This window comes from Cinclus cinclus, chromosome 2 (assembly GCF_963662255.1).
Source record: "Cinclus cinclus chromosome 2, bCinCin1.1, whole genome shotgun sequence".
NCBI classification, from domain to species: domain Eukaryota; kingdom Metazoa; phylum Chordata; class Aves; order Passeriformes; family Cinclidae; genus Cinclus; species Cinclus cinclus.
In genome coordinates, this window is record NC_085047.1 from 100,692,679 (window position 1) to 100,716,295 (window position 23,617).

The window sequence follows — 23,617 nt, forward strand, 5'->3', positions numbered from 1 at the left end:
GTTTAAATACAATTCTGAAAAGTTGCTCCATTAATAGGAGTCAAGATACACTTTCCCAAGGAAAAAAAGATCAAAGGAGGCACATGAGTGTGCATAGACAGTGGGATCTGGGGTCAAGAGAAAGTTTTGGATAAATGCCTTGCTAGTAGTCACCTAACAGAAACTGATGGGTTAGTCTGGGTCTGTTGCATTACCATTTCAGCTGGACCTGTGATCCTAAGCCACACATCAGAGATAGTCTTCACCAATTAAAAATACCACTTAGCATTAAGAAAGTGGGGCAAAAGGCAAAGTGAAATGCTTCCTGCTTTGTTACATTATTTTTTTGCTGCTTAATTTGTAATCACATGCCATATCTAGATATTTTGGGTATAACTACTGTTATATTCTTAAATATATATACCAATGCAGACTAGAATTAAATCATGATTATTCAGCCATAAACATTTTAAAAGTACCTTTAGATATTTAAGAAAGGAAACTGTTCATGCTAAATTATGGATTCCCCACTGCTCTCAGCCTGGAATGACCTTTCACACTGAGTAGTATTGTAAAGTACAATAAAAGTAGAAAAGTGTGTTAATGTCATTGAAGTCAAAATGCAGACCAAGCCCTGACACATCATTTTGTGCACTCATTTTCTTTTATTGGCCAAAGGAGCACTTTTCTTTTATCTTAATTTAAAACAGACTTTTTACCACTGAGCTAAAAGTTTTTAGTGAGGTTTTTAAGTAACTGCTGATGTAGGAGTTTGATAAATAAAATGAGTGGCAGCACATCACTTATAACCTCAGCTTTTTTGGTTTTTTTTGGTTTTTTTTTTTTTTTTTTTTTTTTTTTTTTTTTTTTTTTTTTTTTACTATAGACTTTAGAAATGAGAAGATAGATTTACTTGGCCTGGTATCCACCTTACAGTTCCAGAAAGAACAATTCACTCCACAAGTCTAGAATTAGAAGATGACAGCCTCTTTGATGTTTTAAAGTTGAAATGTATTTACCAGTTATTTAGAAAATACAAAGGGAACAGGCAGCTGATCTAAGCAAAACTCATATTCAGTTTTGGGTTCTTAAGATTTTCCTTTCCTCTCTTTTTAAGCTACTGTAAAACAAAATGACTTTATTCACATAAACCCTGACTTGAAGTGGGACAAGAAAGTAAAAAATAAACCTAAGCAGATTCACATTTGTTTTCACTGGGATACAGGAAGGGACCTTAGGAGTCAGCTGGAGCTGATGCCCAAAGGATAGATACAGATTTATGTTTTCAGTGTATGTGAGCATGACAGGATTTATATGTGCTCTGCCAACCTTCCCATGAATAATTCTGGCTATAAGCAATGTCACAGCATATGACCTGTGATAGCTTTTGAAGTAAATGAGAGCAGTACTTTCAAGACATGCTTGAATTTCTTCCGTGTCCACCAGCATTTGGTAGGAGTACATGTACCTCTGTCCTTCTGGAAGTCAAGCACAGTTTTTGCAAGTAGATAAATATTTCCTGACTCGTTCAATGCAGTGTGCATATTCAGATATTATTCTGATTCATATTCTTCCTTGTCCCCTTCTTGCAAGAAAGCGCATATAAGTAGATGCTAGCTACTCATAAAAATGGATGGTTTGAGAATCTTCATGTGTGTTTATTTAGAATTAGCAATTATTATTTGAGTACTGTCATTCCTATTACATATATAACACAAATATCACATTCAAGACATCCCTCACTATATAAAAATTAAGACACACTGCAAGAGGAATTTTTGGCACTATTATTCTGCCTATGAAACCTGAAAATCATGTCCATATGCCTAAAAAGTAAGTCATGCTGAACACAGTAATAAAAGGCCTTTGAAACTTCAAAGAGAGCATTCCACTGCTCAATAACCTTCTCTCTCTGAGGGTCATTTAGTCATTCTTTGAGTTAATGACATCAGTCAAAAAACAGATCTGCTATTAATTTTACATACCTAATTTAATTTTTCTGAATCGTTATATTAAATACCCTAATTAAAAGTCAATCTGATATATTGATATGAAAGATAACGTAAAGAATTTCTATTTTAAAGTTTGTTGAATTTTTAAAAATTAAAAATCCAGAATTTCACGTACAAAATAGCACTGAACTTTTATAGATTCTCACCTGAATATAATTATCTGCATGTGTTTGGATCTTCACCCAGACCCTCCTTTTTGTCCTGGTCTTCCATGTACAGGATTTATGGCTGTGCCATAGGGTTAGTGACATCCAGATATTCTTGGGCCTGTGAAGACCATTACAAAGCCCTGTCATTCACAGCACTGTGCTCAAATTCATGAGCTTTTCCACACAGTGTTGCAGTGAATGTGACAGATAAGTGCTACATGCTGCAGCTTTGGTGATTTTCTAATGATTAGGAGAGCAGAGTAGCAAAGAGCAGCACCCTACAATAGAGACTGGCACAAGGCCTTAGGAGCAGATGATCTGCTGGGGTAGGAATTTATTGTAAAAGAAATAGGTTGTAAGATGCCTGTGGGTTGTACCAGAGCTGACATCCCTGCTTGTAACATGCAGAAGTACATTCATGAAGCTTCTGGAAACTAGGGCTGAGGACCTCTGAGGAGAATGGAAGTTATAAATTATATAAAAACCTGTGTGTTGGCTGCTTAGGTCATGCTTGCTAGTGAATGCTACCACAAGCAGCGTCCTTTTCCATCTTCACAGCAACCGTAAGAACCATTCTTAATCCACAAGCTTTCAGACACATTGCTCCTGCAAAACTGAAATCCCTCAGTGGTAGAAGAACCTGTAGGGGGTTAAATTCAGTGAAAATGACACTGAATTTTACCTTGACCTCCAGGTGTGTTTTAGATGATCACACATTCTCTGTTGCTTGAGCGTGTTTGTATCTGTCCTGGTTTGGGCTGGGATAGAATTAACTTTCTTCTGAGTGGTTGGTACAGTGCTGTGTCTTGTTTTTAGTATGAGAATAATATTGATAGCACACTGATATTTTGGCTATTGCTAAGTAGTGCTCTAAATCAAGGGCTTTCCAATTTCCCATGCTCTGACAGAGAGCAGATGCACAAGAAGCTATGAGGAAGTGTAACCAGGAATGCTGACCTCAGTTGGCCAAAGTGACATCCCATTCCACAGAAACGTGGTGCCCAGTGTATAACCTGGGGGAGTTAGGGGAGTCCCATCACCACTGGGATGGACAGGGTGGGTGGTAAGCAATTGTGTTGTACTTAATTTGTGTCTATGGCGGTTTATTCCTCTCTCCCCCCTTTCCATTACAACTACTACTAGTAGTAGCATTAGTATTCTTATTCTTGTACCTGTTATATTTAATTTTGTTTAAATTATCAAATTGTTCTTACTTCAACGCATGAGGTTTACTTTTTCTTTCCAAATCTCCCCACTAGGATGGTGGTAGGGCAAGTGAGTTGTGGGGTACTTAGTTACCAGCTGGGGTTAAGCCACAACAATATCAAAAATATTTGCCTAAGTGTTTAACGAAGTGATCCACAAGATTGAAGAGCAAAATTTTGATGTTAAAGGTTAAATTCACTGAGAGGCTTAGGCTGAAAGAAGTCTATCTCACTGAGATCTTCAGTCCTGCATTGGGCATCAGACACAGGTCTCTTGTTCAGTGGAATGGGGAAACGTGAAAAGCTCAGAGTAGGGTTCACAGTGGTGGTCAGTGCTGGTACCTTTCCAGCCTAGGTATTCAAATGGCCATTGTCATCTCCTGGAGGTTAGGTGGTTCATGTTCAAATCCCTTTCTATCCCTATGAGAAAAGCTTTGGAGCATGGTTTGCAGCCCCTCAGTGGCTGCTTTATCTAAGAGCCTTCTGGGGTTGAAGCAGACTTACTTGTGTCTCTGGCAAGAGCATTCAGTTTTGAAAAATGAAGTTACATATTCACTGGTCAGGACAGTAAACCAGGGAAGCCTCTACAGATAACACTGACAAGACAGATGTAATTAATAAAGCATTCCAGTTGCTAAACTCCAGGATAAGCTAGGAAATGTAAAAGCTTGATTTCTTTCCACAGAATTTAGCTTTACAAATAATTCTGTGTGGTTTTGCATAAAGGGTATCTTTACTCCATGTACCTCTGGTGCTACCTGTTAAGTGTCAGGTTTGCCTGTGCAGCTCCCTGGCTTTCTGAGGAGTGTGCTACAGGTGTAGCTTATTGGCAACATAGCCATTTGGTCAGGGTGCCCCCAGAAGAGATAGAGGAGAAGTGATGGGGAAGGTCACTCCATTTATGGACTCCTGTGCAGCTCAGGGACCTCACCACCATACAGGTGTTTGAATTCAGAGCTCTTTGGAGGAGCAGGGGAGATTAAGTGTGTGCTTGTGCTGCCAGGCTGCTTCACTTGGTGTTACACTGGGATCACCTTCCCCTTCTTGTCCATGCGGAATTCATGCTGGTGGCACATGTCCTTGGCTCTGGAAGAACACCCACAAGCAGGAGCCCAGGAGGTAACCCTGCTGCAGGGGCTCCACCCAGGATGCTCACAGGTCAGACTGCACTGCTCAGTGAGAGAGAGGATCCAGGCCAGCTCACAGAACAGGTACACAAACAGCCTGCAGGTATGTTTGCACAGACCTAGGTCCCAGCTGGCTTAGGAAATGCTCACAGCACTCGGGATCAAATCCTAAATGCCTTACTGAGACTAAAGACATGTCAAATTGTTTGCTATTTTGTCTAGCCATTCAATCTTACAGGATTTTGCTCTAATTTTATTATAAAGCTATTTTCCCTATATGAATTAAAAAAAAACTTAGTTGCACATCAGAAATCCATTTCCTGTTCCCTGTGCTGTGTCAAACATTTAATCTCTGTAGCATTTGTTTCATATACTCTATTCCCTTTTTTTCACAGTGCAGTGTAGAGTTGGAGAATTCAGCAACTGGGGAAAAATCATACAGATGTCAAGAATGTAACTTCCAGTTCAGAATTATTGCTTATAATATTTTCTCTGGACTAGCTCACACCAGACTTTAGTGGCTCAGAAAATAATACTGCCCTTTTACCTGATGTGGTTAAAGCACTATTACTCAGGCCTCACACTGGAGAGAGGAATTTCAGTGCAAAGGAGATATTTTCATTGTGTGGTAGGCTAAAAGGAAAACCATCTTCTAGCGAACAGTGCTTTTCCAAAAAATCACTGAAGAGTTAGTACTAGTGTGGTGTTATCCCCTCAGGAAGATTAACACACTACACCAGCAACAAATAAATAAATCACACATGCTGTCAGGCAGAGATGGGAGAAAATGCTTCTTTTTTACTGAAACTGTTGGGCCAAGTGACCTTCTTTCAACTTGGGTTTGGGCAGAAGCCAGTCCCTGTGGAACAAATGTAGGAAAACTGTACTTGAAATGGCTTTGGGATTTTTTCTTATTTTCTTTTTGTTGGGCAGTTTTAAAATAATAGAGAAAAATCAAATCCGCTCGAATAACTGATGTATTTATTTTTCTTATATACATTTAAATATGGCACATCTGACAGTAGTTGTACAATAAACACAAAATGATAATCAAAGCTGGACAGTAGATCAAATAACTCAGTGCTGAACCTATTAGAAGCCAAATCCTGTACACTGAATTTCTGAAGAAAGTTTTACCCAGGAGCTGCATTAGCTAAGGATTCAGAGGCTAAGATTATCACGTCTCAATTTCTGAATGACTGGCTGGAGACTGTGACTCTATTTCCAATACACAGTTTCATCTTCCATAATGTAACATTGAACTGGTACTTTCCAATCTTTCTTCCATGCAGCCAGAAAATCATCAGCTGTTGATACCTCTTGGAGAGCAATTACTAATGTCCCAAAGGATTCACTTGCAGTTAGTGATTACTCTAATAAATAAATGCAGACTGGATTAATTCTTCTGCTATTAATGGGGAAGATGTTCCTGTTTACTATTGTTTTAAGTCAGTGACAGCTACTTTGCAAAGCAGTGGATTTTCAATGAATAGGGGAAGCTCAGTCAAGGAGTTTCTCTGCTTTGGGACCCATGAGAACCTCTCTTCTCCTTTGGACAGCGACAATGCCTGGAACACACTGGTTTGGCAGTTGGGCATGTTCTGGGTTGGGATGGACATCTGTCTTCACAACTGTTTGATAAAGAAGAAAAAAACGCAAAAGAGAAAAGCATTTTAATATGAAAATTCTTCACTGTCATGTTCCTCAACTTTCTTATCACTGAACACTGCAATGCTCCCTACACACTGTTTGGGAAAGTGTTGACATCCTACAACACAGGGAGACAAGAATTTGCTGCCTCACAATTTTTGTCTACAGCAACATGCCTTGCAGTGGTCCATTTGTCCAGATTCACAACTTAAGTGAAGCTTTCCTTTCTTGAGACCAGTGAAATCCTGAGGGTCAGCACTGGACAGTGCTGCCCCTGGACTCTGCAAAGTAGCTTATCTCACTTCATCATTCAGCTTTGCTTCTCCAGAAATACTGCACATGGAAGTCTGGCATTAAGGTCCTGTGTCTAGATTACAGGAATTTGTAGAAGCCACGTTCATGTAAACAAATTATTACATTGCTCTCCTTCCACCTGTATGAAACATATAAATAACCAATTCTTGCATGCTCATTTTTAGCTCTGCTGATTGTTTTAGGTATTTTTATACTTGCCAACTCTTTTGTGTTTGTCCTTGTTTTCAAAGCTGAACCCGAAGATGCAAATGTTAAGTCTTCCACAGCATCTTCCCTGTGAATGAACCTATGAAGCCACTGAGAGTGGACCCTGTTGGTGACCACTCAGTGATCTACAGCTCTGCCAAGGTACCCAGGGAAACTGGATGCTGGCTATCCTTATACAGACTTTGAGACTAAGGTACTGCATGCTCCTGGGTTTCTACATGGGACCAAAGCTGTCTGAAAAAATTGAAAAAATAACTAATCCATTAAAAAAAGGAGTTCTAAGAGGGCATTTTCTATCTGTGATTTGACGCAGAAACCTCAAAGCTAATAATATAAACAGATTATGGAAATTCGTGGAGTAAAGTAGCCCCAGAATAATTTTCCTGCTTCTCAGTGGAGTCAGAGCTGGTTGAGTAGATTTATATGTATACAAAATTGCATTAGGTTTAGAAATTTACTTGCACTGAGGACCAACTGGATAAGGAATGTGTTGTGTGCTCTGTGTGGAAATTTAAGGAGCCTTTGTCCCTAACCATCCATGAGATTGCCTTCAGCCAGTGCAGAGAACAGCTCTCACAGGATGGGTTCTGCCTACCTGCAAGATTCAGTATCTCATTGCAAAACCTAATATCAATTGTAGTACAGTTTTAATCATCATTCTCTAAAGATCAGCAAAACAAAAAGGGTAGTAAGTATTGATAGTTGATTAGCGGCCTTGTCCAAATTTTTTAAAAGTACAAGTAAACCTTAGATTCCTTTTATAGGGTAAGTATTGTAAATATAATATCTATCATTATTATTATTATTATTATTATTATTACTATTATTATTATTGTTATTATTATTATCTCCCTAACTTCAGCAAGGCATTTTATCCCAAGTGGACCTCCCAGCCAATTAAGCACTTGCACCTCTAATTCAGCTCTTGCAGTATAGACACTGAATGGCAGGGATCACTTACCTGCAGGTTTCAGCATGAAATATCTTGTGTTTTAGAGCACAGCTCTCCTGGCTCTCCCTACACAAATAGCAGCTGCAGTTCTCTTTACTTTGAAAGAAATCTGTGGGACACTTTTGTCTACAGATGCATTCACAATTTTCTTCATCAAATTCCATATGTTGCCCACACATAGCCAGCTCAGCAAGAGGAGGGAGTCCTGCAATAGCACATACATCTTTTAGCAGTTAGCTTTACATGACGAAATCCTGCTTTTGAAGAGACTCTTTATGTTCTCTATTCATTAGGACTCACACATGTACTTTCTGATAGAGTCTAGACTTCACAATTTCTGTTGCAACCTCCCATGCAGAAAAGGACTAGAGAGTACTGAGCTGATTATTTCACTTTATTCTAATACTGCTATTTCTTGTGGGTTGAACTTAGCCCAAAAACTTTTGGGGGATGTATACTGCAAGAGCTTAGTGTTGTGTTTTGGAATGTACAAATACTTACCGCATAGCAAGTTTTAAAAAGATCATCTCAAAAAGGATTTAGTCTATATCCATGACAAAAAGGCACATCCATGCAAACTACCACACCCACCACACGTGTACTTCACTACACAGTCACTGCAGGAATTTTTAAGGAGTAATGCTGTGTCTGCTAGGGGGCAAGCTGGCCTAGCTCTTCAACAAGGAGCACATTCATATTTGTCAAAGATGAAAGAAAATACTTCATTTCAGAGAAAAAGCCAAAACAGCCAAGGGAACTTGCTAATATCTTCCCTGAAAATGCACATCTGGAGTACAATATGGAGCTAATCCTAGCAAGAAGGGAACACATTTGTGAAAGCTTTATTAAAATGCAAGCAGCACATCTCCGGTTAAAGGTCTAAAGGTCGTGGCATATAAGGTGTCATTGGGAGGGTAATTTCCTGTATCTTCAGAATTAGCTCTTGGATATAACCTATGGAATGTGAAATGTAACCTGCACCTCTGCCATCTGATCCCTGATCTCAGTGGTCAGAAAAGGCTTGCACATTTCTTGAAATAAATTTTCATTATTATTTACTCAGTGCTTGAAAAACCGGTATCTCTACAGAATAAAACCGAAGGCCTATTGAAAGGGAGGAGGGAGTCTGCCCAAAATTCTTGGAAGACAAACCCTTTCCTTGGGGTGATAAAGCTTGGCATGTGTGAAGTGGTGTAGAGTGTTTCGATCTCACTTTGTTTCAACCTCAAAGACAGACTTTAAGCTATTTTGTCCCAGCCACTTGCCAAACACAATGTACTTCAGAGAATGATACTTTTTCTGAGGAAGCACTGAGTCTATGTCAATAAAGGCCATAATTCAACAAGCCACAGATTTTAATGCTCCAAGATGACTTTACAAAAGACTCTGAGTTAAGGGGGCTCTGGCTATTCTCAGTCCTTTGGACTCAGTCTGAAACACAGAGTACTAATCCTTTCTGGACTGAAAAGTCTAACTTATATCTGACTGCCTCACCTGATGGTCAGAGGATCTTATCCAGAGTAAGAAAAGATCCAACAGAAACCACTCTGCAAACTATGTCTTGCTTATTAACAGGAGATTTTAATCAGTAGACCAGTTTATGAGGTTATGTAGCTTTATTTTAGTTTGCTAGTCTAGGAATTACTCGCCAGATTGATTTATTGTTGTCTTGAACGGTTGTTTCTTTCTCTTGCTGCATGTAGGTTGAAGCACAAAGGCAAGGTTTCCTTCTCTCTCTTTCCTCTAGTCCTATGATTGTGTTATTTTGACCAATACAATTTCCTGATAAAAACAATTTTTTAAAACCTTAGACAGGATTTGGAGAAAATTTAATTTCTCTTAATATTTATTGCTAGTAATTACACAATTACCACCCAGAATATTTCCTGCAAATTTCTTTGACAAATTAAAATTTTACAGGAGAAGTAGAGGAAGAAAGGCAGTTACTATTCTTTTACAAATTTTATCCTCTTCCATTTCCTTCCACAGACCTGAAGAAGTATACATACATACTCCTGAGTATATCAGTTTGAAAGATTCATAAATAACATAAGATTATCATTAGAAGTAATCAAATATTTTGAAAGGTTGTATAATTTTTGCACTGAGTACAGATAACAAGCAGGGCCCGTTTTGTTTATCTTATTCCTTATGAATTCTTTTCTTGAGAACTAAAAATAAAAAAAAATAATAAAATTAATACCTGTCCCATGCAATGTATTCTAGGACACTTTTTTTCTACAGTTAAGAATTTTCCCTATTGTCCATCATACAATATAAGGCGCATGTGAAATAAAAATTTGTACAGAGTGTCTACTTCACAAAATCATATAAATACTCAGGTTGCTAATATAGAGAGAGTAAAGCATCCAAACAAAAAACATGAGATGGGGGAAGAACATATGTGTATTTTCAGGTGAGTTTCCACACCATAATCCAAGTCTGTCTAGGGATGTGGAATAAAAACTTTAACTCTCTAATGAAAAAAAAAGAGAAAGTGAGAAGAAGACCAGAATGAGAGATAAAGATCTTGGAGATAGTATTCAAAAGTGTCTCTGTCTCCCATTTTACCTTCTCGTCTGTTGGAGTGCTGTGTGTCTATAACACATTCACATTTGTCACTATCCCAGATCCATCCATTATGGCAAAATTTGTTGGTAAAGGGACATCTAGAAGAAAAATAAATTGAGATAGGAATTAAAAAAAAAAATAATTAGGGGCATCAAACTATCCACTTGGCAAAATGAGGTGCTGGTGTGCTGGGTCTGCCACCTGCAGCACCTGCAGCACGTGAAGGCCTGGCAGCTGTGTGCTTTACTGCTGTTAACAGAGAATGGTGTCTGGGTGGTTCTGCAGATAGGGAAGAGCTCTCTGGCTCCCAGTTACACAGGATGCAAGTTCAGCACCTATTTCAGATTACAGCCTTAGGAAAAAGCTACGGTTTTGCAGCTCCACTTTTCCACGAAACAGCTTTACCCCAGGCAGGGTGGTCTTTGTGCTGCAGTATTCATGTTGTGTAACTTTACTCAATTTTGCCTTGCTGCCAGAAGGTTCAGTTCCAGTTTAATTTGCCTGTGCTCATGAATGCACAGGGGACAAAGTCAGTGTCAGAAGGACAGATTGACTTTCAGGCCCTTTGCTCTGGGAGGGCAACTCACAAACTGAAAAAAGATGGAGGTTCTTCTGTATTTGTCAAGAAAGAGGATTCAGAGTGGCCAGCAGGATGAGGGAGGGCTGGAGTGGCTTTGCTGAAGTGACACCTCTCCCACCCCGATGTCCAACTGAAGGGCAGTGATGGGGACAAGCTGAATGCAGGGCTTGACAGAGAATTTCGAGCTGACTTCCAGTGAATCACTCAAGCTATTTGAGTTTCTAGAGTCTTTGTTAAATTTATGTAGCCTTTTCTCACCAGGAGTACTGATATTTTATGCCATATTTTGGAGTGAGATGTGAGGTCACTTTTCTCCCATCCATGAGCCCGATAGATGCAAACCAAGCCTGGATCAAAAAGTGGAAAGCCAAGATTCCCATCGATTTCTGACCCAACATGCCATTAAGTATGACAGGGGGCTTTAGCCTGAGCACAGAACTCAGTGTGCCCTGGCTAAATGATGCACAATCAGAGTTGCTGTGTCAGGCTGAAAACATCTGTGTACACATTCTCAAAAAAATAGCTGCAGTGGAGCATAGTGCCAGTATGAGCACTCTGAGTGCCTGCTCAAGAACCTAAATATCTTAGTGACCCCAGATGCTGCAGATCTGACCTACAGTTTGTTGGATTCTGATAACCACTCACTTAAAATTCACATGGTGTGGGTGAACTTTCTAACCCTGAGTGTCATTCGGAAAAGTTATTCAGAAAAATTGTTGGGATAACAGAAAGAGAGTGGACCATTATAACATGCAAATCAGGATAAAACAATTTCAACGTGTGTAGAAGTTTGCAAATGAGGGGAACTTACCCATCTTCTTCTGGGTACTGGACAGATCTTCGTATGATGGTGTACTGGTGGCGCTGGGTATTTGATGTACATTTACAGGCCGTGTGATTGGCAATCTTGATGGGCACAGGCTCAGGAACACTTGTCAAGGGAACCGAGATCTCAAAGAGCTAGATGGGGAAAATAACACTTATTTTTCTGTTTCCAATCTTCAGTTAATAATTAATTATTAATAGTTACTAATTAAATAGTAATTAATACTTACAATTTTAAATAACAATCTCATATTCTTTCCCACCATTTTTCCCACCTTTGCGCTTATCTAGAGATGGTTACCATAAATATAAATGAGCTGAAGTGCACTGAGGCTTTTGAAGAGTAAGCAATGCCCACCAAAGTGGGAACTTGCCAAAACGGGCGTCCTAGTGCTGTATTACAGCTATTAAACATCTAAAACTACTCAAAATTATTTGCAAGCAAACACAAAAATCTGTTTTGGATGCTAGGGCCAAATGAGAAAGAGGTAGGTGTTGAGAACTTTGTTCTTGGTTGTACCATCAACTGAGTCTCTACCACTTGCAGAGAGCTGCTTAACTTGTCCTTGGGTATAATCACAGTCTGCATCTTCAGGGACCTAACTTAAACCCCACATCCTTCTCAGAGAGGGAAGAAACAGGAATAAGTAGAGGAAAGTTCATTCTTCTTCAGCTGGGTTTCTGCAGGGAATCATGTTGGAAATGTCTCTCTGTTGATTATAGCAGGAGCTTTAGGAACAAAGCAGCCTGCTTTCAGTGCAACTCAGTTGTTAAGAGTGATCTCTGGATAAGCCTGTGGAGCTTGTGGTTCCTTGAGCAGCTGCATGTAGGAGCTCTTGAAGTAATCCACACTCCCTCTGCCCCTCAACCAGTTTTCTTGCCATGGAAACCAAAGCACTGGGCATGTCTTGGTGTGCCAACATGTCTTGGCTTAAAGCTGCATCCACCTGCAGGGACTGAGTATTCCTAAGCAGACTGCTGAAGCATTAAAACTTATGTGTTGTAGTGTCTAACTTTAGGTGGCATCAATATCCTCCAATTGATATTTTATACAAAGGGATACAATCCTCTCACTTAAATGGGAATATGGAAATAATTCCACTAGATGAATAAATCTGGACTGCTGGTGGTATATCCAGAAATGAAACTTAGCTGGGGATTTTTGAGGGAATGCTTATTTTGAAGGATGCTAAAGGAATGTTACACTCTGCAAAACTGCAGTTTTTCAACAAACTTATGAACTGCTGCTCAAAAAACACATACATAAATAAATACTTCTTAGCCTGACCTAGCTCCCTGAGCTGATCAGATATCTTTTGTGTGTGGCCAACAGCTCATAACAGCTTTCTCCTTCTGGTGTGGAATGAAAGCAATTAATGAGCATTGACGTAAAAAGGACAGGCCCTGATTTATTTTACTCCAGCTATATTCCAGCACAACCAGACACAGTGGAATTACATTCCAACAAACACAAAATAAATACAGAAGTGAATTGGACCTGTTCCCCATAAGGGCTTCAATTTTCTTTTTGAAACAACTGCCCTTGATCTTTATTATGATTTAAAGAAAAGCCTTTTCCAGAAGTAGAATTTTATTTATTACACCAAGTGAAATAGGAATGCACAAGATGAAGGTTCATCAAAGAGGACCAGTCTCCTACACTTCATTTGTGGGTATGAATCATAGAATCATAGAATCATAGAATCATAGAATCATAGAATCATAGAAAGACTTGGTTCAAAGGGACCTTAAAGATCAGTTCCAACCCCTTACCCCTTCCCATGGGCAGGGGGGTAACTAGTGCCACCCACTAGACCAGATTGCTGATGAAAAATGGATGGTTTCATCCACAGAGTGGATTTGAGATACTAAACTTGGAGCTCTGCTCAGTCACTCACTGGAGCAAGGTATCTCTGTGCATAACCTCTAGTGGGAGTCTAGAGAAAGAAGCTGTCTGGCTACTCTATGCTCAGTTTTTGGGACTGGTCATTAAAACTTGGGTATCGCCTGTGGCACCTATTTAGTAATTGGCTACTCGTTTATGCCTTTCTTTCCCAAAGAGGTGTGTGATTTGGGACATTCAGATCCTGAGGCATGCTAATTAAGAGTATCTGATCTCGACTGATTACTCTGTCTCCTTTTTTGGCTTGCAAGATTGCACATCCAAAATTATTAACCTGCTTTCTTGGCATGGACGATAATGTTGAAATGCAGTGGCCCAACACATCAAAATTTCCTGGGGTTAAACCTTGTATACAGAGAATTCCTAGGACACAATGCTCTCAAGGGGTTCCCAGTCCAAGTAACGATATATTAAAGAATGGTCTAACTTCTGATGATCATGAGCCTGCAGTCACTTTCTCAGGGCCTGATTTTCCATCTCTGCACATATATAAACAATTTTTAATAACGCAACATGAATGTAAAATGCTATTGCACACTCCTGTATTCGCTCCACATGGAAAAAACTAATTCTTTTATTTGTTATGATAGTCCAGACAGATCTTTCATAACAGGATCTCAGAAACCAAACATCCTCCTTCCCCTCTCTTTTTGGTGAGCCAGAGTAAAAAGAAAACAGATGAACAGCCTCATTTACCGTTTTTGACACATAAGTTGTACTTGTATTCATGCAGCTGAGACTCTCCTCATTGCAGCAGCCTCCACATCTGAACACGTTCACACAGGGAGGCTTGAAAAATTTGTTGGTTGTTGTACCCAGCTCTTTGGCAACTTCCACACAGGTTTCCCTTGGCACACACTGAGTTTTTTGCCATTCTTCATCTATGACTGGAGAAAACACCATTTTTATGAACAATCATGGCAAAGTTAAACCTTTTGATTAGTGAAGCAGAAACATTATATAAATAAAAATGAAGTGCTGGCAGGCCATTTGCACTTACTTGGATCAATTCGCACGTATTTGTATCAATCTAATGACCAGAGGGAGTCTGAGTGCAAAATTATCCCAGTAGCATACACAGCTGCTCTGGCAGAGTGGTTGTTGTATTTATCTGCCTTTTAGTTTTCAATGCAAATGAAAAAAATCTGTTCATTCCAGCAGATCAGGTAGAGCTGCATTGATTTCCCTTAGCTGAGTGTCCCCAGCTCCACAGTGTCTATCTGACAAAGCTGCCCCACACCCTGTTCCCCTTTGCTCCAGGGTAGCCTTCCTTATTGTCATTCTATCCTCTCTCTGAGTGTTCCCCACCACGGACTCAGCAGAGCCTGGCCTTAGTGCAAAAGCTCATTAATGATTACCAGATTCTGGTCAGAGGGTATGAGTACTCCTGGTGGATGTCATCCAGAGAGCACCATTTCCAAAATGCCCAATGAAATCCAAGACAAACAGTCTCACACCTCAGTACCACCAGGGGGTTCAAGGCTGAATAACAGGAATATGAATTCAAGCCTGAGTCATCTATTCAAAACACCATGGCATCTTTCAAATTCTGAATTGCTGTAGAATAGTAGACTAGGCTTGACTGATTTGTCAAATTCTGACTGTGAGGAGGAATAATGCATTAACTGCCTGAACCAGACATAGAAAACTGTGACATTTACGTAATAACATAATACAGTCTTGAGTTTTGTCAATAGGTGGCTCTTCTTTTTTTGCTTTTTGCTTACTTGGTTCAAGTTATGGAATTGCTCATGAGTTATCAATGCTTATGCTTTAAGTTCTTTTTTAAATGATGAAAAACATTTTTCCTCTTTATCCCCTACATCAGGCTTATGAAAGATGAAAAGCAATTCTTATACTATTAGAAAAATGCTCTCTCTTCCAGTGCAGTACATCTCCCTACTACTGTAAAAACAGTGCCTACAGTGCCTTACAGTGAAGTTCTGAGAAAAAATAAATTCTGGAATAATTTAACCTACATGCTGTACCAAAAAACCTTATTTTTGATGTTTGAATTGTGAAGAAAAGGCATAAATTAAGAGAAGAATAATCATTAAAAATGATACTATTTTCTAGAGTAATGTTAGTTCTATCAAAACACCAATCTAATCCTACCATTAAAATAGAATATAAAGTGTTTGCCAAAATCATTAAGGTATGCACATGTAATCACTTTGTATGTCACTTCAATGAGCATAAGCAGCGATGACCTTTCCAGCTACACACATCCTCACTTTATTAAGCACTTCTTTAGCAGAAGGGCTGTTACAGGAACTGGCTGCCAAGGAAGTGGGTGTCACATCTTGATCAGAAGCCCCATGGTCACCCTGGTCATTTCTGTGACCAAGCACAGAGCAGTTTCTGAGAAATTTATCTGTGATACAATCTCCAGTTTGAGAATGCTTAGTGTCTGAGCAGCTCAGGGAAGACTGTGGTTAGTTGAAATGACACAAACTTTCACTTAATTCACTGTAAAAGCTTTAGAAAGGAGGAACAAAGTCCTGAATTTTCTCCAGTGGAGTTTGGAGTACTGTGGAAGATACTCTAATGAAACAATAGTAAGTCTTGACCCAGCCTTCTCATCAAAACATTTTATTAAAACAAAACAGATTCCCTTGGCAGAAAGGTCACTGTTTAATGACTGAAAAGGGTGTGGGAAAGAAATACATGTTTATGGGCTTGTGGTTTTTTAAAAGGAGCTTTATTACCTTGAACATATGAATATAGTGAAACAAAAGAACTTTCCGTCCTGAGATAATTCCATTTTGAAGGAAAGAATGGAGAAGATGGCCCGATGGGCTTTTTTTACCTTGAATTTCAGCACCTTGACTTTTAATAAGAAAGTTGACATCTCTTGGTCTCAAGTTAGACTTTCAAAGGGAAAATAGGAAACAATCTAATAGCTGTTCCCAGCAGACAACTGTATCTATATGACCATAGTAAAATAGAACCACAGAACAATTTAGTTTAGAAGGGATCTTAAAGATCACCTGATTCCAACCCCACTGCTGTGGGCAGGAACACCTTCCTCTAGACCAGGATGCTTGCTATTCCATCCAGGCAGGCCTTGAGCACTTCCAGGGATGGGTCATCCACAGCTTCTCTGGGAAACCTGTTCCAGTGTCTTCCTAATATCTAATCTGAACTTACCCTCTTTTAGCTTCACTACACACCCTTGGGAAAAGTCCCTCTCCAACTCTCATGCAGCTCCCTCTTAGGTACTGGAAGGCTGCAATTAGGTCTCCATGGTGCATCCTCTTTTCCAGGCTGAACAGTCCCAACTCTCTTGGCTGGACTTCATAGGAGGCGTGCTCCAGCCCTGTGACCATCTCAAATTACTCACAGCACACTAAATGACCTAGTGACCAAATTATCTGAACATTATTTACGTTATAAATATTGAGTTACATTATTCTGCCACTGAAAAATACCCAGTGTTCCCTGCCTCAGTAACATGCAATAATGTCACCTTTTTTCATGCTGTTCTGACAAAAGGGATGTTTTAGTTTTGCAAAGATGTTGGTATTCACTCTATGAGCAACAATGAGTAGAGGATTACAGCACTTGACTCTGGGTACTCCTAATAAATCTATAGATTTTAAATGCTTCTGAGTAGAATTATAAGGTTATGTTAGGAAAAATATTTATCACTATTAAAAGATATCTTAATTGTTCTTCATGTGCAAATTTGTTTTAACTTTTTTTCTGTTCAAAAATTCTGTGGAAAGTGTAAACCCATGCCTGTTATATGAAAACCCTCTTCAGACAGGCACTTATATACACATTTCTGTGTTGTGGCTCAGAGAAGCAATTTAAGGCCTTTGCTCAGACATAATTTAGCTGAGTAATGGTGTGTGAATGTGGCTGGGGTTGTTGTAAAAGTGGTATTGGAACAGGATCAGCAATATCTGATTTCCCAAAAGGAATGTGGTATGATAATATCACATCAGGATAAAGACAACAAAGACATTATCTCAGTCTGTCCTTCATTAGGCTGTAGTTTAGCTTTGCTGTAGGATGTCCATTTGCTGGAACAAAATAGAGTAACTGATCCTTTGTTTTACATCCATGAATATGTAATGCCTCTTGAGCATCACAGCTACAAGGAACAATATTCATACTTGTTCCAGAGGAGGGAGTAGGTTGTGTTCTCCACTTTTAGTTGCTGGTGGGTTGCCTCAAGGTCTACTTTGCTCTGGAGAAACTTCCTTAAACAGATCAAGATTAGGACAACACCTTCTTTCTCTCAATTCCCACACAGACACTGCTGCTGCTGCAGTGCCTTGTATCAGAGCACACCTAATAAAAAAGGGATTTCTATGCCTGCAGTAAAAGTTGTTCATTTCTTCCTGCAAGCAAGTTCTGAGACATACCACAATGCTGCTGTCCAGCCCCTCAGCCAGTCATTCTGACATGGTTTTTGTACGTTGACTTCTCTTTCTTTTGTGTACTGATGCATCCCTGAGCAGTGCATCTTCCCTTTGGAGAGTACGCAGAGAAAATAAGCCTGATTTGGCCACAAAACAGGGAGGTGTACTCAGGCTGTTGTCTGACACTTTTTCATACAAAGTCATTTTCCAGTAATGCCCTGTTGTTTCCAGTATGGTTCTATTCTAGGAAATCCCTTGCTTCACAGTTTACTGCACAAGAATCCGGGAGGGGTCTTGAAGCTGAGATCAGACTTGGCCACAAACCTGCACCTACCTTTCAGTGTGTCAATATCATAGAAAGCAGCAGCAAATCTGGTAGAGCGATGTGAAGCAGAGCGGGAGTCTAAGTTGGCCAGGCTCTTGAGTTTTAGCCTGCACTTCCACAGCTTCCAGTCCTCAGAGTGAGTGATGTGAAGCAGCTCTTCCAGGCTGGATGCTCTCCGAATCTGCTGTTCTGACCGCTCCAATGCTGACAGAGAAGTCCTCTGGAAGGAAAGGGGGAAGTCAGAAAGCCAGTACTTTACAGCCTGTCCTCAGTGCAGCACATGGAGCACTTGCACCAAAAGGCAGCACATTGCTGAGGACATCTGAGTGTACCTGGGAAAACAGCAGCACACAGAGATGTCCCAGGCTTTGAGAGTTCCCAGCACCAGAATTATCTTCAGGATTTGTGCCCACATTGATTGGGAAGGGGAGACACTTCTTCACCCTCTTCATCATAGCCCTCAGAACTGTTTGACAAATCCAGACTTTACTGTGTCCCTAGTCTCCAGGGAACCTGGTAGACATTGATCACATCACTGCTGTGCCTGAGCTGGCCAGTCATGCCAGAGTGAATCCCAGGTCACCCTGCAGATAACCTGACTCAGCCCAGCTGGTGAGCCTAGCCCATGTGCCTCTGCAACAAGGCACATTGGGTGCCAGAATCTGGATCCAGCCAAGAGACACCACTGCAGGGTCTGCTGGTACAGCTGGAAGCTGCACTAAGTACGAGGGCCCGTCCATATGGCAGGCAAGCACATCATTCAACATGCTGCAAAGGGCAGGATGCATCTGCCATCTCCTACTGTGACTACACTTGGGTCATGCCCATGTCCAGCCTCAAAGCTGTGGCTGGGCAGCAGCATTAGCAGTCATTGCATTTTCCACCTGTGTAATGTTTATGAGCACTCTGCTTCCATTGGAGAAAACGCTCTACAAAGACCTGTACCATGAGTTTGAAGCTAATATTCACTTTAAAAATAGCTGATTAATACTTAATATTGCATAGCATCCCATGACAATACTGCTTTCTTTGGCTGCTGCTTTCTGACATCTGTGTTTGTGCCTTTATCAAGGCACTGAATATTTATTTCCACTGACTCACCAGATCTGCTGAAAACATTGTCTCCAACACAAGTAAGAGGTTATCTTTGTAAATGTCTGTGTTGCACTGGGCTGGTGCTCTCTCAGCTGTTCTCTCTGGTCATACAGTGAACTGTATTTTTTGACTTGCAAACAAAGGGCTGCAGTGCCAGCTGTCATAAATAAAATTCCAGCTCTTTACAGCAAAGCTGTAGTGCAAGAGGCTGTCGATGAGGTGTGTGGCAGACAGCAGTATGAGCCAGTAGCAGGTGAGTGCTCTGTATAGGGCTGGGGAAGGGGTGAGGGAAAAGGCCACCTATAACAGGAAGATTTTTAGATGAGGTCTGAAATCCAAGCACTGAGTGCATCTGTTACTTGTTATAAAGACATCTGTGGCATTTATTTTGCAACAATACAGATGTTAGGCTGTACACATGGGTCAAGTTAATTTTTGCGTATTACCTTCCACTAAAAATTCCTTAAGTAGTTAACTCAGAAAAAAGCTGTTTGCTCTCCTTTTATGCCCATACAGAACATTGTATTGTGCTCTAGCAAGTTGCCATATTTCATTACAGAAAGGGCTGCTTCATAGGTGAATGATTTCTCATGCATTTCATATATGGTAAAAACTGGAAACTCCATCTCAATACTTATGGACAAGTAGCTCAGAAGGAATGTGAATACTTAGCACCATTAGCTGAATTTCTAGACAGTTTTACAAACAAGACACCCAGAATTTTGCTGATCCAGGAAAGCTGAAATTCAACTTGAGGTCAATGTGTCAAGACTCGTTTGTTCAAAGGACCACAGCATGTGTTCACTCCCATTCAAAAACTGTGTCCTTGGTCTTGCAAAACATGCAAGTGTAGGACTAGCACTGGCATGGTAATGGGACCAAAGATATCAAAACTGAGTTCTATTAATCACTGACTTTTATTCTGTCTCTTTGCGGTACAAAATACCTTCTAACTGAATCAGCATCCAAGATTTTTAAACTGGACTGAATTTACAGAGAACCTGTAAAATGAGAAGATAGCATTCTGGAACTCAGAAGATACATCCCTGCACTTCTTGTAAGAGTCAGCAGTTTGGGTTGACTAACTTCTCAGTTTCCTTACTCCTATATAATGAAGTTTTATTAGTCATAGAATCATAGAATTGTTAAGGTTGGAAAAGACTTCTAAGATCATCAAGTCCAACCATCAACCCAACACCACCACTGTGTTCACCACTAAACCAAGCCCTAAATATTATATGAGCAAAATTAGGTTTAAACCGAAGATGAAAGAGTAGAGAAATAGTAGCAATGTCTCATCATGGTAAGCAAAGATCACAGATTTTATCTAAGCAAGAATTTTTACTGTTTTAAGGACCTTTTAATTTTTAAAGGTATACAAATTCCATAATGTGGACACAATACACTGAAATTAACAAACTTTATGCTGTCACAAGTACTATTGTGTAGAGGGGTCATTGGTAGAGGCCATTTCTATACCAAAAATGCATCTCCAATAGGATTTGAATTCTGGCAATTAAAAAATAAAACATTTCTGATGTTGATCCTTAATAGTGGTACCAACAAAACCTGCCTATGTATTCAGGTTGTTTCTTCTCTTACTGCTTTTCATATTTTGGGAATTGGAGGGTATGGTCAAAGGAAATGGAAGGAGCAGTGCTCATTGTAGAATCTTCATCAGAAATGTATCTTAATTCACCTAGCCATGATCATCCAAAACTCACACGGAGTTAGCACTTCTCTGTCAGATCTGACTCTGCTCAACATTGCCTAAGCCATTCAACCCCAAAGGGAATCTGTTGCCCCTTCTCTCATTATGTTTCCTAACACCTATCCAAGCTCTGCAGCTTGGTGGGATTGCCTGTTGCCTACCATAATAACACAAGAATAATTGTACTCCTGCTTCTTATACTTGACTTCTTTCTAGATGGAACAGGTTTCACAGCTGACTTTTTAACTTCTTCACAGGATTCTCTATTCAGTAGAGAACTTCCTGGTGCCCCTTCCCAAACCAGCAGTGAGATGAAGTACGGTCATTTCCTCTGAGCATTGCTGACACTAGGCAAGATGGTGAGCTGAAGGCACTGGTGTTGTTTAAGGGAGGTCTGAATCTCAAGTAGTTACAGCATTTTACAGTGTGAACAACTATTTTGTTTTTGAGCTGGTTGCCCTGAGCTCCTTCTGTAGCAAAGACAGAGAAATATAGACCCTTTTAGAGCATGATTCATTTGAAATCACACTAAAAATCTTTTTGCTGGGTGACAAGACCAGGCTCACCAGATCACAAGAGGTATCAGTATGGTACATCTTTGGTCAGACATATCTCAACACAGCTATCTGGGGTATAAAACATCTGAAGAGGAGAATTGAATTTTGTTCCAGTCTTGCTAAGTGTCAAAACAGGAACAGTGAAAAGCCCCTTATACATTTCTTTTGATTTGTTTGAGACTACTACAATGTTCTTATCTAAAACATTGTTCTAAATGCTTGCTAGAGCACACAGCAGACAGTTAGGCAAACAGAAGGAAATCCTCACCATAATACACTTTGACCATAGAGGTGGATGCCCAAAACTTAAGAGCATTCATAACTTAAAAGCTTAAAAAAGTGTAGAAGGTGCATCAGCTCCATCAGCAGGACAAAGCCCTACAGCCTGAACTGCTTCTGCTGGCAATCTTCTTCCTACAGCACAGCTGCACCAAATAGAGCACTGTCATGAAATCTTTCCAAAACATTCATTTCTGCTCATACTATTTTGAAAAGGATAGCACCAAATAAAAACACAGAACCTCTTCCGGTCTCAGATAACACCATGGATGAAATGCCATAGGGCACCACACAGGTCTGGAGACTACTTTCATAAGCTCTGTTTAGATATAGGCATACTCTGGCTGACTGAAAAACCTACTTAGAAGAGTGCAGCTTTGGAGAAAAATGTGAAGAAATCTTTCAAAATGTGAAACTGGAGGAGGGTGTTAAATTCAACAGAGTCCCAGACTTTCCTGTCATGTGATTTAGGACTTTATGCCCTCTCACCTTGATAGCAAGTGGAAAGCAGTTAAAACTAGCATTTGAACAGGAGGGGAGATCTTCACTCAGCCACAGAGCAGAGAAAGGATAGATAGATGTCAGACTGACATTCCACTGACATTTCTGGGAGATCCAGCTCCTCACAAAAAGCAAAAGAGGAACAGAACAAATGACTGTCTGCTTCCCCTGACTGTAGCAATCTGCACATGCTGTTTCCCACTTCTCAGATAGCCCTACCTCCTTTTTGCAGTCTTTCTCTGATAACTACGTTCCTTCCTTCAAGGTTCACCTCACATCCTGCACTTTGTTCTCAACATCTTGAACTGCTTGGATCCCACTGTGCTTGTATGTTGTTTATTTTCACTTCTTTCTCCATATTTTGCTAGGTGGGAGTCTAGTGAAGCCTATCTCAGGCTGAGCTGCTCAGCCTCCTGGTCCAGAGGAGCATTGATTTTTTTTTTTTTTCCCTTCCATGCCCTCATCCAAATTTCCTTTACATTGACACAGCATTTAGTAGTCAGCTGAGGTGAGCTGTCACCACTAGTGGAAGTTGTTGGTTGTAGTGGTTACAACCAAGACATGGAGCAGAACTTCACTGCACTTGGCCTGGTACATGTAGGGAGCAAAATCATGAACTCTGGCCCCAGAAGGCTTAAAATATGTGTTAAGACTTGAGAGGAAAACAAATTAGACAAGGAGCCATTGGGAAAGGGCGATGGCAATGTCATTTGCATGCTCCCAAAATGAAAAAAATTACTTGTGGAGCCATATCACTGCAAAGATCAAATGTCCTAAATTTTCAGTACCCATCAATGTACACCCCATAGTCCACCAAAGACATAATGCTATTTAATCCCTGTGAGAAATGTTGGAGTAGAATTTATCGATAACAGATACCAAAGTAGCAGGTTTAAGTAGTTCATTCTTATCTCCTCAGCTTGCTGCTACTCTTAATGTCATTTTTCTAAGTACCTTATCTAAAAATGGATCCCATATCCTGAGATAAAAACCAGATTCTTAATTAACTGAAGTTGCATGTTTTTCGAAACACTGACCTCTCATATGTTTCAAAATTATTCTTCAATTCAAAGAGGAGTATCTGTTTTCCTCTATTTTGGCTATGAACAATCATCAGGAAATGATAACGCAAGTTAGCATTGTGATATTTGGATAATTACAACTCTCCTCTTTCCAAAAGAAATGATAATGGGCTATCTATCTTCCTAGTAATCTTAGATGCCAGAAAAACCCTAAAAGTAGTCAGCATTGGAAAGGAACAAGAGAAAAAGCAGTGATACATTCAGTGGCCTTTCCCACCTTGG

General features: G+C 40.0%; 1 protein-coding gene across 1 annotated transcript in view; it reads right to left on the reverse strand.

Moving 5' to 3' along the window:
* Positions 1-5,976: 5,976 nt before the first annotated feature.
* The window catches only part of VEGFD (vascular endothelial growth factor D), a 29,626-nt gene continuing 11,985 nt past the window's right edge, over positions 5,977-23,617 (reverse strand). The window contains exons 2-7 of the mRNA XM_062515131.1: positions 18,180-18,390; positions 14,172-14,362; positions 11,559-11,707; positions 10,168-10,265; positions 7,606-7,801; positions 5,977-6,103 (exon numbers count right to left, since the gene is read on the reverse strand). Of these exons, the coding sequence (XP_062371115.1) occupies positions 5,977-6,103; positions 7,606-7,801; positions 10,168-10,265; positions 11,559-11,707; positions 14,172-14,362; positions 18,180-18,390 (972 nt within the window). The remainder of the gene's footprint in view (positions 6,104-7,605; positions 7,802-10,167; positions 10,266-11,558; positions 11,708-14,171; positions 14,363-18,179; positions 18,391-23,617) is intronic.